The following is a 20,988-nucleotide window of genomic DNA, read 5'->3' as shown; positions in this document are numbered from 1 at the left end:
TGTCATCAGAATTAGTGACAGACTCCAGATTATGATGTTAAAATAAGGCAGTCTTCATGATCTCAAATCTCAAGCACAGATTAGGAAATAAATGGAGCCAAATAAGAATGTCAGTGTCTCAAATCAGCATGTGCGAAGATGATAGAACAGGTATGGAAACAAAGTACACAAGGAAAGCTGGTGGTAGAATGCAGACGTTCAGGAAGATAACAAAAAAAGAAGGGCTGCAGGAAGAAGTGGAAGACAGAAAAAGATGGATCAGACTAAGGGGGAATACTGCTTGTCTAGTAAACAAGCTAAAGGAGTAGTCACAATGGCAAAGAATAATGCAAGAAACTGACACTTATCCTCTGGAAAATGACTCAGCAGATGGCACAAAGATGTACTGTTAGGTTACAAGGCAATGATAGAAGGATAATCAGCAATCACCGTCCACAAGGGCTGTTGGTAAAAACAGAAAGGTAAAGGAGATAGCCAGCAGACAGCATTCATACGGGATGTCAGCAGAGCCTACAATGAAAGCAGAAGGAGAACTCACCCCATAAGAAGTACTAGTGTGCTATGAAAAGCAGCAGGCTCAGATGAAGTCAATAAAGATGTGATCAAGATCTGGGGCCTCTGTAAGTGTAATGCCTGTTGAAGGTACTGCATCCTAGATAACTGGAGAATAAGTGTTCTAATGCCAGTATAGAAATGGGTATCCTGAGAAAATGAATCGTCTCATGTTTACTGCCAACCATCTAGCCCCTAAACCAGTGATCAGAGTATGTTAGAGAAGTAGTAATACAGATTTATTGCAGGCAAAGTTCTCACATGAAGCCATGACAAATAGCAAGCAGGTTATCAGTACTGCACAGCTTCACACTAAACTAAGCATGCAGAGCTCAGATCACGGGTTTCATTTGCTTCTTTTTGATTCTCCATATATTCATAGGTTAGTACTAGGCTAACTGCCCTTGCGAGCCATTTTAAGCCTAGCCAATTATCCCCTATGAGATTCAAACTCTGTACCTTGTGTTTGGAAGGCAAACACCTTAACCATTAGGCCACCCTCCCAATCTAATTGCAAAACATTTGCCTGTATGAATTTATCTGCAGTGAATAGCAATATTAATTCTATTATGTAGTTAAAAGGATAGGCAATAGTTACTTTGGTTTGATAAGTGATTTCTTTGATAAACAAATTTCTTAGTGATGAGTCAGAAGGTTACTAAAACAAAGGTGTTTTTGAATTCCCAGGCTGACACAAATGATGTTGAAATAGTGAAATAAGTATGTCTCTGTATTAGGTAGAGAGATTCATTTAAATAGTACCGGTAACAACTAGTTTAGTTAAGTATATAGAAATGAGGGCTATGGGCCCTGGAGATCAGAGAAGTTTGCCTATGACTGCAGAGGGAGTGTTGTACCTGGAACAGTGGTTTTGGTATATATACCGTGGAATAGAAGAGACAAATTGATAAAGCCTGAAATAATCTGGAAGATCTACTGAATAATCTAGCCAAAAGGAAGATGTCTGAATTCATTTTGGATGTAAACCTAAACCAGTAAAAGAGACTGTAGAGTTTGTATGTGTATCTTTGTTTCATGTTCTGAAGAGTTTTCACAACGTACATATTATTTTGCCTTCTGTTTTAATAAAATACATTTTTTATGGACAAAATACCTCTGCAACCTTGATTTGAAAACAGTCGGTAGACCTGAGACTGCCTCTCTGTCAAGCTCAGCAAATAAGAATGAAGGATTTAAGATTGAGATGGTTTCTTTAGTTTCTTCTATTTATTATGACTGGAAGACACTCCACTTGTTAAAGTGACACTGAATGCCCTTGCTAAAATTTAGAAAAACAAGGACATAAACCTGGCTGTTTAATCCACATTAGTTGATACTAATTTGCTGGCAGCTTATTGCTAAGAAACCAATAATAAAAGTGAGAGGTACTATGCAGTGGTTAGTGACACTTTCACGAGTGCCTACATATCAGCATCATAATATACTCCAGTTTTTGCTGTCTTATAGCCGTGGTGGTACAGTGGTAGTGTTGTTGCCTCACAGCAAGAGGCTCTCCTGTTCAATTCTCGGCTGGAGTGCCTTCTGTGCGGAGTCTGCATGTCCTCCCGCGGTCGAGTGGCCTCCGAAAGACATGCGTGAATGGACGTGCCTTCACTGAAGGTTGGGTGTTGGGCTGGCAACTTGGCGCCGTAAAAAAAGATCTACTGCCAATCATTAGCAGACAGGAGTTCCGCTGTGGTGACCCCTAACCAGGAAAAAGCTGAAAAAACAAACTATGTTATTCAGTTCACCCAATGTAGCATGTAACACAAGTCTTAAATTTAACTTTAAATTCTTGGGTGTAAACTTGAAGTGTATTGCAATTTGGGGAGTCATGTCTTCCCTTCCCCTCTAATTATTATTGTGAAAAATGTCCACTCCCTGTTTTGTCCACGGCCTTCAACTCCTTATCTGAATGATGGAAAATGAGGCTCTGAATTGTGAGAGGCTTCCATATAGCTGCTGCTTACATAATAACATCATGCTTGGGAGTCTCTACCCAGCCTGAATGCTCTCCTAGAGTCAGAAAATCCAGTATATTTTCCTGGGCACAGGGGACAATATAACATGGCTTTTCAAAGAAATTCTGGTGCTGAATGATATCCACCAGGAGAAAGACCACACAAGAAGATTGTGCGGTAAAGTAGCAGACTTTTTGAAACCTTCTTTGAGTGGAACATGTGGACTCTGATGCACAATTTGAAGGAATTCCCCAAATAAGGCATCATATAGGTGGATAGAGGAGTTTACCCCCATCCTTGCTGTTTACATCCCTTTTTGGAGGCTCAACCTCAGTCTGCAGTTCTATATGCTTTGGTTTACTTATATAGTTTCTATATCTTTTTAAAGATGGTTTTGACTCAGTTGAATCTACTCATCACTTGGGAGCCTGAGTAATGATAGGCAACCTAAAAGGGGATAAGGATGGTAATGACCTGCTTGAATGATGTAAAGCTTTAATAACATCAGGTGGTGCCTTGGGCAATGACTCAGTTTGGCACCCCCTCAAAGTTTGAAGTTAAGGGCCAAAAAAAAACCCTTTCAGAGTTGATGACCAACAACAAAAAAAAAATCTTCATAGCAAGCAAAACAGTACTTAATATCTACATGATAGATCTTTGCCACACCCCTTTTACAAAGTATAACAGCAAACTGTACTAGCTCTCTGCTACAGGTACTAACACGCAAACAACTGTCATTTGCTTGCAGGGACCTATTAGCATTTTTTTGAAATGCTGATTACCCCCCAAACAGTTTGCACCCACGACAGCTGTCCCCTTCACCCTGCCCTTACTATGGCTTTGTCAGGATGCATCAGTAAGGTACAGAAGAGGGAGAAATGTGATATATAGAGGTAGTCCTATAGTTCTGTACCCAATAGCTAAAAACATACAAGGACAGAGAACTTGGACTGGCATGGGAGCACTGAAAACACCTTGTACCAGAAGATCTGATATTGAAACTTGGTCTTGGAGCTACCGACATCGGTGTTTGTGTGTGTGTGTGTGTGTGTGTGTGTGTGTGTGTGTGTGTGTGTGTGTGTGTGTGTGTGTGTGTGTGTGTGTGTGTGTGTGTGTGTGTGTGTGTGTGTGTGCCCAAAGAGGCTGACACCACCAGTATAAAAACTAAATGAATCTATACTCTGAATGGTGATGTTGAATAAAACAGCACCAGGAGTGCTAGTGTTAAAAGGCACCAGTGGAAATTTCAAAGTTAAGTAAACTGAGTCCAGAAACGACATCAAGAATATGAATGTTAGGTAGGCACTTAATAGATACAAGAAAAACACACGCCAGAAGGGCCGTCACCAGAGCAGCAGAGGCTTGAGTTATTGGCGCTTGCACCTGAAAACCTTTGAAGAACCAATGACCGTGCAGCTATCACAAGAAAAGTGGGTGCCAATAAAAGGGAAGCTCCAGCCAGAAAAGCTGAAGAGAACACATTCCACCCTGGGGCTATTGGGTTCTATGGCTTGGAATGGTAGGGATTCAATCTGCATAAATGTGCAGCCAACTGATCATAGTTAATAGCCAAAAATATAGCATCTCGTAGAAAGCAGAGTTACAGGACTGGGTGACAAGACAAGAGGCCTGAACCATTGGAAAAGGGGGAGCAGAAGATATGATGACTATAATTAGTAAAGAGTTAACTTTTCCCACTGAAAAGTCATTATCATCAATAGCTTGAGGAAGGGATCGTCAGGAGAAGATGGCAGAACTAAGGAATTCATAAGCTGTTGTCCAAGAGGAGTCTTCAACTTTTTATGTACACTTTTATTTTTATTTCACCTAATGGAAGGCTTAGAAGAAGAAAAAAATAAATAAATACATAAATAAATCAATAAATAAAAAAGACCAGGGAATAGCATGAAGGATGGAAAGTTTTTGAAAGAAAATGAAATTGCCCAGGAACTTCTTGCAATTCTGTCTAGTTATGCCATTAAACCCATGGCATATGATGAAATGACTATTGTCATGTTGTGAACATTAATATTATACATTTTAATCTGCTGAAGGCAGATGCGGTGGTCATAACACAGAACACATAGAAATTAAAGTGGCTGACATTGCCAGCAATAGAAATGGCAGGCCTAGGCCCAACATCAGAAAACAAGTTTCAACTTAAAGGGGAATGAAAAACATGCTACTCATAACCTAAATGAATTACAAAAGAGCAGAACAGGAGAAAAAAATCAGTTAACTGCAACATTCACTATAAATGCCCTTAAAAATAAAATAGCAGCCTGGGTATATTTTTTTTTCTGGAACCCATGCTTTCATGTGGCTGAAACTGGAGAGATGGCTACATGCTGAAAGGGGATGTCAGGAAGCCTGGAAACGTTTTATTTGTCATGTGCTCCTAATGCATATAAAATGAGTCATTTTTGTTACAACATTTGGGCCTCTTCTTATTGGATTTTAGTTACTCCTATGCACATGAAACTGTATGTGAAAACTGATAGCATTTGCCTTGCATTTGTCAAGTCATTCATGCATTGTCTTGTTACATTTCTGTAGTTCTTATCATCTGTCTACTGTTACTATTTAATATGTGTACCATCTTGGCCTAGTTTACGTATGCAAAAGGTCACTTGTGATCAACACATCAGCTTTGTTAATGGCTGCATAAATTACAATTATTTATTTTAAATGCAATAAGTATAAACAAGTACCTGTCGTGTTCCTTTGTTCCATAAGATAGCACTCACATTGACCTTGAGTTCCTGACCATGAGACCGACTTGAAACATAACTGCCAACTTTTTCAAGAATGCCATTTCCGTCTTCACTCATCTTCCAGTTAAGAAGGTCATACACAGCTGGAGGGTCACCATTAACATCAAAGTACACATCTGCACCAGCACTGTTCACAAAATGCACATTTTTAATAAAATGGTGGAGCTGAGAAGAAAAAAAAAAAAAATCTAATAAACACTAGGAAATTTGCAATTCTACCAATGGAATGCCCATAAAGTTACCACCATATTGGTATAAGATTTGTAAACTTGCACAAACATCTGCACATTAATGCCATATTTTAAGCTGTAATTTGAAAAACGTGCTTTCAGTGACACATTTGATAAGACATTTGGGAATGATGAATTTAAGCTGAGGTGAATATTCAATAATGACCAGACCAGAAAGATGTTTCTTGCTATTTACTGCTCCTTTAATAACACAAAAGGTACGCCCTAGCTGGGCACATAAACATGCAATGGTAGATACTGCCTGCCACCTTACTTAGATTCTGGGAGGGGACCAAGAATTCTTAGCAGGTAGGAGGTCAGGGATATTCCTTAATATTATAATTGCTACTTTATAAATTATCACTTTTGGATATAGCACAATATGTTTACAAGATAAGAGACATGTACAAGAAATATATACAGTTACTATGGTGATACTGTTAGCAATTGTCAAGAATCCATTACAGTCTGTGTGATATGGTAAACATTCCAAAATTACTCTAAAGAATCTGTGCACTGCTTTGATTGTTTCTGATTTTGCATTGCATTATTTCTTTCTCTTATTCAAATAATTTTCACTATATACATTGTACATATTGTACTTATTTATTTATTATTTATTTATTAGCATTTTATTACCGGCAAAGTCCACTGGGCCAGAAAAAGACCATTTTGGTGGAGGCCCAGGGAGAAAAGCTCTAAGTTGTACATAAGCAAAACATAACCAATTTCTTTGAGGACAGTTTACGAGATTTACATAAAATAAATTGCTTGAAAATTATATAAAAGTATATTCAAATACATGCATAAGGATCATAAGTGCAAGTGTATAGGTAAAGTATTTACAACAATGGAGTATTGGTTTGAGCAACATCAATAGGCATTAGATAATACAAGGTATAAATGGACTATATAGTGTAAACTGACTGAATGACAGTGTTTGAGTTACAGTACTAAAGATGTAGAGTTAGAATGCAAGTTACAGAGAGCAGGCAAGAAAAGGTAGTAGTTGTTTAGGAGAGGAAGGAGGGTTGAGAACAGAGTTAGGTTTAAAAGGGAATTCGGTAGCTATATTAGTGCAACAGATAAGAGATAACAGCAGAGACTAGGGGAGGACTGACTAAGCTCAGTGGACAGATTAGGTAATGGCAGAGGAGGAAATAGAGCAGTTATATATACAAGTGGAGAGAAAGTGGTTTTGAAGGGCAGTTGTAAGGAATATGTTAAAGGCAGATGGCTGTAGGCAGGGAATTCCATTTTTAGCCATTGTCCAAGAGTTAGCTGTCCTGCAGGTAATCTAGGTTTAAGAACCTGAAGAAGCTGCTGTTGTTCAGAATGTAGTGGCCTAGAGGAGTTGTAGAGGGTGAGTAGTGAGTTTAGTGTGGGGCAAAGTTGTGGTTTATAAATAAGTTTATGAGTAATTGTAAGCTGGAGGAATAATAAGTTGTGGAGAAGTTCAGGCCATTGTAACTTTTTAGGGCAATACAGTGGTGAGTTGAGTGGCAGGTGTTTGTAATGAATTTAGCGATCTTAATGTAGCATGTTTCTAATTTTAATTGTAGGGAAGACTGCAGATTGGTGAACAGTGGAGCACCATAAGTTAGAGAAGGCAACAGGAATGCTTGTGTTAAAGTTTGTTTGTATGGGAGAGAGAGGAATTTATTATGTTGATAGAGCAAGCCTAGCTTCTTATGGGTCTTAGAAATATTATTTTGAATGTGTAAATCAAATTTGAGGTTTTCATCTATAATTACTCCTAGCAATTTGGTGTGGGCCACTAATTGAATTTTTGTAGTGTTGAGTGAATCAATGTTGAAGTCGGGTTTATTTATATGAGAGTGCCTCTTGGGTGTGAAAATCATAAGTTTAGTTTTTTGTGGGTTTAGAGAAAGATGGTTAGTGGGCAGCCAAGTCTTCATAGAGGAAAAGGCTGCCTGGGTATTTTGATAAAGAATTGTAGTATTTGTTGCAGAGCAGACTATAGATGAATTGTCTGCATATTGGACAAGGGAGCTGTGTGGGATAGCCAAATGGAGATTGTTAATCAAAATATTAAAGAGCAGAGGGCCTAAGATGGAACCTTGGGGGATGCCTATGGGGTTAGGAAGATAGCGGGAAATGGAATTGTGCCACTTTACCACATGCTCTCTGTTGGAGAGAGAGCTTTGAAACCAGTTCACTGCCTGGGGAGATAATCCTATGTTAGATAGCTGAGATAAGAGGATGGGATGAGAGATGGTGTCAAATGCCTTTGATAGATCTAAGAAAAGTTCAGACACAATGTGTCCTGAATCCCTAGCTTTGTTGACTATGTCTAGGAATGAAATCAATGCAGAGGATGTTCTATTACCTGGTCAGAAACCGTACTGTGTTGGGGAGAGGATCTTGTTTGTGTGGAGATAGTCTAAGAGTTGTTTTTACACACATTTTTCAAGGACTTTAGAAATAGGAGAGAGAATAGCAGTGGGACGAAAGTTGGAGACATCAGTTGAGGGGCCACCTTTATGAAGAGGGTGGATGATTGTTTTTTTCCAAAGACAGGGAACATAAGATTCAAGAACTGATCTATTGATCAGAATACTAATGGGGCAGGCCACAATATCAGCACTGATTTTTAGGAATTTGGCAGGGATTTTATCAGCAGAGTTTGAACCTGGTTTTAATTTTGACAGTAGATTTTTAAGAAGGAGGTAGGGAATGGGAGAGAAGTTGAACTGTAGGTGTGGAGACTGTTGTGAGGAAATTGAAGGTAGGATATTAGTGCTTGGGGGGGTGTGATTCAAAAATTGTATTAGTAGGGGTAGTGCAGTGCTGTGAAGGGGAATGGGATGATGTAGTTGTGTTAGTAGAAATATTAGGGAGAGGAGAGGAGAAGGAAGCAGTAATGTTGGCAATGGTGTCTATGAAGTACGTGTTAAAAATACTGGCTATTTGTTCTGGAGGCATATCAGGGTGTGGGCAGAGGTTAAACTTAGTGCCAGAATGTAGGAGATTATTTATGGATGACCAGAACATTTTGGGATCATTTTTCCTATTTGATTGCTGGTTTAGAAGTATTGCTGTTTGTCTTTAGAAATGAGCTTTTTAGCTTGATTTCAGAGCTGTTTATAGTAAATGATGTTGGATTGGTTTTAGATTTAAGCCAAGTTTTCCAGACTTTATCTTTGAAAGTCATTAGTTCTTTGGTGGATCTTATTAACCAAGGGGCATGATTTATTTTAACTCTTTTGGTTCTAGAGGGAGCGAGACTGTGCAAGAAGTTTAGAAAAGTGTCATTGAAATGAAGAAGAACATCATCTTATGGGAGAGTTTTGAGACTATTCCACATAATACTTTTTAGGATGTTGTTGAAAGTGATAGGGTTAAATTTTGAATGATTTTGGACAGTTTTAGTATTATCGACTTTATTAGTGGAGGAGTAGGGACGGGCAACATAGGCTGGGAGATGGTCGCTAACAGAGTGCTTTATATTTGTTCTTGTGCATTTATTTTGTCTTGTCTTGTGGCACAGGTAGTGCAGCTGAAAAGTGTCTTGTACCAGGTCACCAGCCCAGTAATAATAATAATAATAATAATAATAATAATAATAATAATAATAATAATGATAACAATAGTAATAATAGCAATAAAGCTGCAGTTTACTAATTGACAGACTGTCAAGAGATTGTAGGGTAATGGTGTTTCATTTAATTTATAGACTTTTAAAGGATCATTCATTAAGTGGACAATTTTAAGTTAATACTATTAGTGTTTAGTTACAGATTAGTTAGAATAATGTGATCTCTAAAATGATTTTTTTCTTAATAGAGTGTATGAGGATAGGCTGAAGTGGGGCTTAAAGGTAGTTTCAAACTGTTCTTGTGTACAGTATTAGGGAAAAGACAGTTTTCATGTACAGTTAAGCAAACATATATTTACATCAAAAAAATAAGTAGAACATGTGCATAAAACACAAATGTGCATAGTCTGTAATTTTAACAATTTCCATGGTATGTGACACATGCAGTTATTATTTTATTTTTATTTTTCCTTTGTTGATCGAGTTAGTCTTCAATAGGACAGTTGCCTCTTTTTGAGAGAGACCCGAAGTGGTACTTATGCTACTGGTGAAATTTGACGAGGGCAACAGGGAACTTCCTTTACTCTTTTTAAATAGGGGAGCAGGATCTTTTATATCTACCTGAACTACCACTAAGTGAAACAGATGAGACCTCAGTTTAGAATGTTATATGCTGCAGTTTATTGTCAGCAATCCATTTAACTGATGGGAGAATAGAACCCACAGCCATCTGCATAAAAAGGCAAGAGTACTACTTATTATGCCACTGACACTGAATTGGGTTGTCAAAATGTGTTTGAATTTGAACTAGAAAATGCACATGTATATATGTACACACCCACACACACACACACATAGATTTATTGTGATATTCCACAGAGTTTTATTTTGGTATTCACTGTGCATATGCCTTGTCTTACAGATCTAATTAGGAAACGAGGTTTGGAAAGTCATAGTTACACTGATGATACCCAGATCTGTTTCTCTTTCCCTAAAAATGATATGGCTTGCAGTGATTATCTGGTTAATGATCTTAAAGGGTAACCATTTAGAGACTGAGCTGCCAAAAGATCAGACTTACATATACCAAGCTTGAAATGCCATTTCTCAGAATATTCTCTTTTCCTCTGAGGTGTGGTGATCTCGGAGTTGGCATATAGAAGTATTAAGGAGATGAGTGATTTTCAAGATTTGCTCTTCTGCTGTTTTTGCAGGCTTTTTCAGCACTTGGCATTTTATTTGCCGACATTTCAATAGGAAGCCTGTTAAAGCCATTCATTCTTGGTTTACTGAAAGTCATTTAAGACTGAACAATATTAAGACCAAAGCCATGGCTGCACATGCAACTCTGAGTGACTCTTCTGCATTACCATTACCTAGTTATATCAGGTACAGCAGCTACACATTGATAGTTCTTCATAAGGTGAGGGTCTTGGCATTATTCCTGACTCTTATGCATGTCCTGGTCTCTTCCAAATTGAACTACTAAAATGAGCTTTACCTGTGTTTGCCTAATACTGAGCTTAATTGGTTACAGTTATGCAGAATTCCGTGGCTAGGCTACTTACTGGTGCATCTCGTTAACAACATATTATGCCTATTTTGTGCAGACTCCACTGGCTCCCAGTCTAGTTTAGAGTAATTTTTAGGATATTAGTTTTAGTGTAGTTGGCCATTCATGACTTTGACATCATTGTGCCCTACTACCTTAGGTGGGTATTACTAGCAAAATATGAGGGGCTGAGATCAATAAATGGGTGGATAGATCCTGTCCAATATATCTTCATTTATTTACATAACAGTATTTTCTACAAAGTGTAAAATAGAGTATGGGAGTTATATAAATAAACACACACTATAGTGTTTACATTTAATATGAAGAATATAGAAAATAGAAAAGCGATTTAATCTTTTCATCATATCTGTTTTATTTGGTGACACAAATAATGTCAAATGACGTTTTTCATTGTAGGTCTACTACTGATTTGGTTATTTTTTACAGCTGCTCTGCTAAAGTAGGAAAACAACAGAAATCAGTTGGCTAAGAGTAAATGATAAATTTCATTTATGATGAGATAGGTTAAGTGGAATACATCTCAGAAAGCTAGCTAGTAAATTATATAAATTCAATATACAATTAAAACTCAAAAAGACTGGTCAGTTTGCAAAGAAAGATGTTTTAAAATATTTGTGTACTATTAAAATAGTTAAAGATAAGTTAGAAAGATGCTGTATCTGATACATAACAACTTCAAGAAGACTTATAGCTCATAGTGATGAAACTCAATCATACTAGTAAAGGAAAGGACTTTGAAATGATGGTGACCACATTACTAGGCTATTAAGTACTGATTGCTGAGCCTTTAGCCAAAGCCAATGTAAGGTTTAGATGCATATTTCAAGAAATATACTGAGGGGATAGGGAGGTTATTCTCCTAGTCAATTGGGCATTAGTCAGTCACAGGTGAAAAAAAAAGAGATATAGCAATATCATAAAAATATAAGGACATCGACAAATTAAATTAAGGGAATAAAGGTTTTACATTATTGGAAAATAGAATAGTTAAGGGATATGTTGTAAGTAGCGGGAACAATCTTTTAACAGTTTCAGAAGACGTTCTACTTCATAGAATAAGTGGTGGATGCCTGAAAGGACTGACAATGTCAAGACAAGCTCTGTCCCCAAAACTCATTAGAGTTTGCAGAATTTATGTGTAGAAAAAGAATTGTTCTATAGCATAGTTTTGTATAATTGTGTGTATTCTTAAATAAATCTAATCTAATGATAGGGGTAAGCAGCTCTGCAATCTGGAGACAAGGAGATCCAATTTAATATATCCTACCCAGTGGTAAATTATACTTTCTCAGACAGTTGGTATACCCTACCCTGTGGTAAAATATACTTCCTCAGACAGATGGTATACCCTATTGTAAGGTAAATTATACTTCCTCAGACATTTTGTTTAGAGTAGACATACTTTAGTAATACTTTTGGGTCCCACCTCAACACAATTGCTTCTAACTAGAAAGTATGTAAATCTACTACAGTTACTTTTATGTATTATCTGTCTCCCCAGATTAATAATCTTTAGCATTTTGATTAATTTGTAATATCAATAAAAATATTGAAGTAAGTCTACCATCCTTTTATTAATATTGGACCTGAAGAAAGAACCTCACAATGAATAAATACGGAGACATTCAATTAATATCTTTGCATCTAGATTCCTGCAACATCAGATTACTGTAGCAATAAATGAAGATACTTCAGTTGGAATTATACAGATACTTTTGGGACTATAAACTTAAAAGATACATAGCTTGGCACATGGTATGTAAATATTTTATTTTTTGAAGATTATTTTAATTTCAGCTCTTTACATTCAGCTATATAGTCAACTGTTATGATTAAATATTTATTGCATTATCTAGAATATATATGACAGCTGTACATATTATTAAAAATTTCTTTTCTCATATACTTTCTTAATTAGATACAACTAAGAAAGAATAGGAAAGCTCTGTAATGACATATACTTCAATAAATTGATATATTAATTAGAAATTGAATAAGAATGAAGCAAAGGATGATTAAAGTTATAAATATATTTAGTCTAACGGAGTGCTTATTTATATTTAATTGTTTAAAATGTATTTATTATGTGGTTAGTAGTTAATTAGATTTTTTAAAAGATCTTTTCATTGATAATTAGAGTTTTTCAAATACAATAGATGTATTAGTAATTGTTCTATCTTCACTCATATAAAACAGAGATAGGCAGATAAAATATTCTCTGTTTGAAGATTAACATAATTTTATTAAGACAGAAGCTGGTTTGATGTTGCTACTAGTTTGAGGATTAATTTAGGTGATATTATGTCACCTAAATTGGGAGTTTTAAACTCCAGAGGGGACTTGGTTGTAAATATTGTTTTAAAGTTTGGTTATAACAAAAGTTTTTTAATTGTCTTATTAATGTTCACCATTAATTTGAAAAGAAAGTATATTCAAAAATATCTGATTATTATTTTTGTTCCATCCAATTCAAAAATATCTGATTAGTATTTTTGTTCCATCCAACTGGGAAATATATAGTATTCCTTTTAGTTATTATAATTACATAATTCGATGGTCAATATCTTATACATATAACTTATTCTAAGATGTTAGTAATAAAAGGTATTTCAATCAACATCAATGGTTTGAATAATCCAAGTAAGAGAGGAAATTTATTTAAATACCTTAAGCTTCATAATTCGCAACTAATATTTCTACAAGAAACCCACTTATTATCTGCAGATATATCTAAACTTAATAATAAATCGTATTCTGTATTGATAAGCTCAGAACACTCTCAAAAGGAGAGGAGTGGCTATTATATGGAATAATATATTACCCTTGCCTAAAATAATTGACGTTTACAAGGATAATAACGGAATGTTTTGTGCTATAATTCTAGAATTAAATAAACAAAATTATACTTTAGTAAATATATACTGGATTCCAGGTATAGGAACTAGTACAGTTAAACAACATTTGGACCAAATTGTTCATTTTGCAAAAGGAAACATAATACTAGCAGGAGATTTTAATTGCCTTCTAGATTCTAATGACTCTACTAATAAAGGTAAAAGGAAAATTTCAGCTTCCGCTAAAAAGTTAGAGGAATTTATTGACCTAGTCTTACTAAAAGACATTGATAATTTTGCTGATCCAAATTCGTTATTTTACACCTTTTATTCCCATAGACATAACTCACACTCTAGAATAGACAGTTTTGATTGCTAAAGATTTAACAGACTCCCTAATCAAAACAAAAGTAATATCTTGTCCTCTTTCTGACCATAATTCTATAACTTTTGAAATACTCATTAATAATAATTATAGCATTCAAATCAAAAGAACACCTGCATACATTACAAAATTAGAATAATTGAAAGAGTTTATGTCATTAGAAGTTCAAAACTTTATAGAGCTTAATAACACCAATAACATATCAGAAATATATATTCGGGATGCTTTAAAAGCATATTTATATGGAAGAATTATAAATCGGTACCAAAATAAAAGGAAATTATGGGACAAAGAACTTTGTGATATACATCTTAAGTTAGATAATTTAAAGCTTGATCATAAAAAAGAAAAAGATATAACTGACAAACATAAAGAAATAAATTCTTTAAATAGTAAATATCTAGAAATTTTAAATCATAAAACAAAAATTATTCTAGAAAAGTTTAAGCTAATAAACTTCTCAACAAATCCTAAATCATTAAAGTTGCTAACAAACAAAACTAAAAGACTAAACAAAATTAATCATATTAATGAAATATTTTCACCCAAAAAAGGATGGTCTCAAATTTACACAACATTCTGTCTGAATTTAGGGAGTTTTTTAATAATATTAATCAAAATACAATTGATCCAAAGGAAAATATTAGAGCTTTTATTAATAAATTTACTGACAAAAGATTATCTATAGAGTAAAAAAAATATAGACAGACCAATAAAGACATTCAGACACAAATTAACAAATTAAAACAAAATAATGCCCCAGGTAATGATGGCATTATACCAGAAATATATAAAATATTGCATAATAAAGCTTTAAATTTACTACATGAAGTTTTTAATATCTCTAAAAATTTTAACAAAATCCCACCCTCTTGGAAATATACTTTTATTTCTCCCATACCTAAGCCTAATAAAGACCCCACTAAATGTTCTTCATATAGACCCATTTCTTTACTTAATATAGATTACAAAATATTCATGTCCATATTTGCAGACAGATTAAAATATATTTTACTAAATTTGATAGATGAAGATCAAACAGGATTTATAGTAAATAGGAATTCTTATGATAACATAAAAAGAACATTAATTTTGATTGAGTCGGTCAAACATTTAAATAAAAATCTAACACTAATCAGTTTAGACATTAACTGTGCATTTGATTCAGTTAATTGGGAGTACTTATTCACCCTTTTGGAAGAACTAAACTTATCTCATAACTTTATAAATCTCATCTCACAGTTATATAAAGGCAGTCAAGCTTACATTAAAATTGGCACTAGTATTTCTCAAAACATACCAATAATTAAGGGCAATAAACAAGAATGCCCCTTATCCCCTTTATTATTCACACTAATTATGGAACCGTGGGCAAATTTAATCAGATGGGATAATGATATAGTAGCTTACAAATTAAATTCCAAGTTATCTTCTAAAATACAAATGTTTGCCGATAACATTCTTCTAACTCTTATTGATGAAAACTCATCTATTCAAGCTCTTTTTAGAAACATGAATCTCTTTCAAATAAAATCAGATCTAACTTTCAACAATAATAAGACACACATTCTCTTAATTGGACCAAAGCAATTTAATCTCCAAGATGATTATAAAAAATATCTAGCACAATCTGATCAATTTCTTTATTTAGGTATCTTAATAGCCAAAAATATTAAAGATATCACACAAATTAAGTATAATAAAAGTCTAACAACAATAGAAGATTTGATAAAACGATGGAACAAAATTCCTTTTTCCATGGATGAAAGACTCACTGTTATTAAAATGATTCTACTTCCTAAAATACTTTACATTACTCAATCTATTTCTTTACCACCCCCTAATTCGATAATTAAAAAAATAAACATAATGTTTAATACATTTTTATGGTTCCCAAATAATCCCAGAATTGCATTAAAACACCATATGAAAAATTGGGATAATGGGGGCATAGCTATGCCAAATTTAGAATTTTACTCAATCTCATCCATGATTAAAGCAATATCTCTTTTAATAGATGTTAAATATCAAGCTAAATGGAAAAAAATAATAGAACTTTTAATGGTGGATACATTGAATAATAATAATTCTCAAAAATTATCATTTATAAATAACCCCTCTATCTGGATTCTGAAAGATCAGTTCTCTGTTTTCTCTTCTCAAAAATTTAAAAGTAATTATTTAACATTCCTATTAAAATCCTTTAAAAATGTTATACTTAAACATAATGTATATAAAAACTGGTCATTCCTTCTTTTTCCCATAGCTTACACACAAGGAATTCTTTTTACTTAAAATTCTATAAAAATGTTCACTTTTCAACAGAAAAACGTAACTTTTTGGTATCAAATTATGTCAAGCAATGAACTGAAATCAATCAATACTCTCAATACTGAATTTGAATCCCTATTTTGGTAAGACCTGAAAGAAGGAAGGAAATTTATTCTAAATAAAATTGAATTGAATGTCTTCAACAACATATATGATTTTATCATTTCAGAATATCTCTCCAAGTACTAACAAATTATTATATATATATATATATATATATATATATATATATATATTTATATAAATTTTGACTTACATATTTTTGACTTGCATGTTTTCCCTGATAGTTGTTGGAATACTTTCTATTCCATTAATAACCAACCTCCTACAGATAAAGATAAAACTAATATATTAAAATCATCAAGTTTAACTACATCTTTGCTCAAATGGAAAATATTTGCATGGAAATATTTGACTAGATCTTTTATTACTCCTTTTATAATGAGTAAAATTGAAAAAAAAAAGATGTAAATTGTTGGAGATGTAATAAGCAATTAAATACAGATTTGTCTCATATGTTCTTTGACTGTACTGAATTAAAGAAATTTTGGGAAGATATAAATGCTTTTATGCAGGCAATATTTACATATAACTTCACTTTATCTAAATCTCAGATATTACTTAATACTCCGGTACCGGCCTATGTAAAAGCATCTAATTACCCTTTGATTTGGTCTATATTATCTATAGCCAGAAAGATAATTACAAGAAACTGGAAATCACAATCCTCTCTATTATTACAAGAATTCAAAAGTCTACTTAATGAAGTTTGTTGTTTGGAAAAAATGGCCATCAAGTTTAGATGTTCTAGGAATACTTCTACTTATAGCAGTTGGAACAAAGTTCATGAATTGTTACAAAAATAATTTAATATTGCAGTAAATATTTTATATATATGTATATATATGTATATATATATATATATATATATATATATATATATATATATATATATATAATTTTAGTTGTTATTTAAGATTTAGGTTCATAGGTTCATACTAGGCTATCTGCCCTAGGGCATTTATAAGCCTAGCCAGAGTGTGTTTGGCTTTCGCCACCCATTTTAAATTAATTTTGCTATGCCTATTTTTGAGGTTAGTATATTGTTGCTCTGTCTAACAGTAACACAGAAGTGATAGCCGGGGTAAACCTACGATCTCCCATCCACTCATCAAGATTCCTCTTGAAGAGAGTCAATGTGGGACTCTGCCTAACCTGGACTGGGATTTTATTCCAGAGTGAAGGGAGCCTCTGGGTTATGAATCTGTCCCTCCAGCATGTCCTATTTATTTCAGTGCTGAGGTTCAAGTCTCTCGAGCGCATAGCTTGATGGGATTTGGATTTTCTGAGGTGCAGCATGTCCATTAATTCCGGGTTGGACATGGCTTTATACGTCAGGCACAGATCGCCTCTGAGCAGGCGGTATGCCACTGAGTAGAGCTGGAGTTTCTTTAACCGGGCAGCATATGGCATCTGTTTGAGCCCTTTGATCCTCTTGGTGAGGTACTTTTGGGGTCTTTCCAGTTGCTGCAGGTGTCTGGTAAGGTACATCCCAAAATGGGCATTGTACTCAATTATGGGCCTGATGAGGGATGAGTAAAGAGGCAAGATGACCTCCCCTGATCTAGATGTGAATCCCTTCATGATTAGGTGGGCTATATAAAATGTTTTTCTAACCACTTTGGCCATGTGGTTGTCAAATGAGAGATTGCTATCAACTTGGGTCCCCAGGTCCCTAATGACTTCTTCTGTACTTAATGGATTACCACCTATGTGGTAATTTGTGGGCACTTTGTTTTTGCCAAAGGGGATGACTATACACTTTTTGGCATTTAGCTTGAGGCCATGGCTCTGGCACCAGTTGTCTGTTTCCATGAGGCCCTTTTGGAGGATGCTTGTGTCAGCTGGAGAGTTGATTATGGCACCCAGTTTGCAGTCATCTGCAAACATGGTCAGCCACAGTCCTTCCGTGTTGGCCTGTACTGCCGAGAAATATATACCGAACAAGAGAGATCCCAGGACTGAGCCTTGTGGGATGCCACTTGTAACTGGTTTGGAGTCTGACATGGCTCCAGCAATTCTAACCATGTGGGTTCTGTCCTTGAGCCAGTTTGCAACCCATCTAGTGACATAGGGGTTTATATTTAAGCTGGTGAGCTTATCTATAATGCCCGAGTGGGGTATTGTATCAAAGGCTTTTGCGAGGTCCAGGTAGGCTGTGTGGACCACCTTCCCCTCATCAATGGCCTTGGTGACTGTTTCAAAGAAATCGACCAGGTTTAAGAGGCAGGATCTGCCCTTAACAAAGCCAAACTGGGTAGGATCCAGTGTCTGTAGGTCCCCAATATCTTTATTTATGAGGTCCATGATGATCCTTTCCATAGCTTTGCAGACCAAGCTAGTCAGGCTTATGGGGCGATAGTTTCCAGGATCCGTTGAGGCACCACCTTTGTGGAGAGGGACCACTGTTGCTGTACGCCACTCTTTGGGTACATATCCTGTAGTAAGGCTAAGATTGAACAGTAGTTTTATGTTAGGGTTTAGCTCTTCTTGGAGTTCATGTAGGACGCAGCCCGGGACACCATCTGGTCCCACTGATGCTGTGTTTTTTGCTTTGGAGAGGGCGGCTCTTAACTGAGCATCTGAGATGTCAGGGGGGGCAGCACTCTGTTGGGATAGATATTTGCCCTTTTGGTGGGGAGGGGGGGGGGAGTTTGCACTGAACCTGTCAGCTAGGATGTTGGCAATATCTGTGGGCTCGGTGTATTTTTTGTCATTTTGGACTAATTCTGAGCATATCTGGGAATTCCCACCCAGGTTCCTAACATAACTAAAGAAAGCCTTCTGATTATCCTTAGTGTCCTGTGCAATTTTTCTCTTGAAGCTGGCCTTAGACGATTTTATGAGTGCCTGTAGTTTTTTGCTAATACTGATCAGAGATGCCTTCCCTTTTTGGGATTTTGCTCTATCATGTAGTAGCTTCCTCCTTCTATTGTATAGTTTGTTTATGGCTGGGGTCCACCAGACAGGATGTCTGCCTTTGGAGGATTGGGTCTTGGTTTTATTTGGGATTGCATGATCCATGCATTCCTGAAGGTGTTCATAGAATGCGTTTATAAAGGATTCTGCAGTCTGGGCCGTATTTTCCACAGGCCCCGGGGCTTTGAAGGATTTCGCCTCGGTTTGAGGCGTGAGAAATTTGCTTTAGAGAAGTTTTTCACTGTGGTTTTCTGGGCAGGGGGTGGGGTCAGGATGTGAATATCCAGTGAGATTAGTTTATGGTCTGATCTTACCAGTGAGGGATACACTTCTGGTCTGGAGTATAGTGTCCCCATGTTGGTGATGATCAGGTCCAGTATGTTTTCCCCTCTTGTGGGAGTGGTAACAAGTTGTTCCATAGCATTTGAGTTTATATATTTGAGGAACCTTTGGGCTAGGGTGTTGGAGCTAGAGTAATGCTCCCAGTCTATGTTTGGGTAGTTGAAGTCGCCCAATATAATGGTGTTTGGAGAGACCTTCATATTTTCCAGTATTCTCAGGAAGGCTGAGTGGGGTTCCTGTGTTTGGGAGGGTGGTCTGTAGCAGGCTAGAAACTGGAAGGCAGTTTTACCCACAGTTAGTTGCACATGGATAGTCTCTGATGCTTCATACTGTGCCACCAACCTGGAGGTGTGGGTATCTTTGACGAATATTGATACTCCCCCTCCTTTTGTGGTTCGGTCCAAGTTTTGGGGCCGAAAAGCATGGTATGAGGTATAACCTGGTAGTGCTGGGGTGCTCTCGGGAGCCTTGAACCAGGTTTCTGTTACTGCACAGATATCGATGTTCTCCATGCTAAGGAGAGTTTCGAAAAGTGCATCTTGAGGTTTAGACTTCTGGCATTGAGTAGCATTACTCTTAGTTTCTTATCCCTTGTGATACCTATGGAGGTGGGTTTGTCTTTTGAGCCTTGCCTAAAAAAGGCACTATGGGGAAGCAAGAGCCTTTGCCAATATCCGAAAGCCCAGGGGTGACAAGTGCAAGCCGTCCCTAGCGAAGCATCGTGGCTTGTCGAGCATGTCATCCCAGGCTGACAGGCATTGGATCCCCTTTGAATGACACAAACACTTAAGCCAATTGTTGAAATTGATCATCTTGTCTTCATATTGTGGCATCATTCTTGGTGAGGGTAAGATGCTATTCAAGGTCAGGGTCATACCGGCCTGGGCTACATGCTCAGAGAGCTCCTCTATGTCTCTTTTCATGTAGTCCAGGGAGGTATATCTCAAGTCATTCACACCAGCATGGACAATGACTGAGTCATATTTGTACTTGCCTTGGAGTGACCTGAGTGCTTGTGTTATGTGGTGGATCCTAGCGCCCGACAGGCAGCTCACCATGACCTTCTCCTGAGCGGGACGTCAGTGTGCCTGATGATAGAGTCACTTATTACAAGTGTATCAGGTGTGTTGTTTAGCCTTAAGGGCTGTGACTGTTCGGCACACTGGCTTTGTGAGCTATGTGTTGCGCGTGTTTTGTTTTGGGGTAGCGGTTGCTTGGGTGTCTGCTTTGGAGGTCTCTGCTGCTTAGGCAGATTTTTATTTAGAGCCTCCGAGTATGGTGAACAATTTGTATAAAGTTAAAATTTGTTTAATTTTGTATGTGATCATAATTTCACATAATTTAAAATGGTTCATTCTTTAAATGCTGATTGTGTTTTCAACAGCACTTCTAATAAAATCGCTTTAAAAAAATATGAGGGGCTGCTGGTGGTTCCACTGATTTTTTTGGAGGGTTGCTTTGGCTT

At 36.1% G+C, this 20,988-nt stretch overlaps 1 protein-coding gene across 1 annotated transcript in view; it reads right to left on the bottom strand.

Moving 5' to 3' along the window:
• The window catches only part of LOC122797114 (extracellular calcium-sensing receptor-like), a 244,033-nt gene that overhangs the window by 85,109 nt on the left and 137,936 nt on the right, over positions 1–20,988 (bottom strand). Inside the window, 1 exon segment of the mRNA XM_044065910.1 lies at positions 5,225–5,452. Within this exon segment, the coding sequence (XP_043921845.1) occupies positions 5,225–5,452 (228 nt within the window).

Source organism: Protopterus annectens, chromosome 3.part0 (assembly GCF_019279795.1).
Source record: "Protopterus annectens isolate FY-2018-M chromosome 3.part0, PAN1.0, whole genome shotgun sequence".
Lineage (NCBI taxonomy): Eukaryota > Metazoa > Chordata > Ceratodontiformes > Protopteridae > Protopterus > Protopterus annectens.
This window is presented reverse-complemented; position numbering and strand designations above follow the sequence as displayed.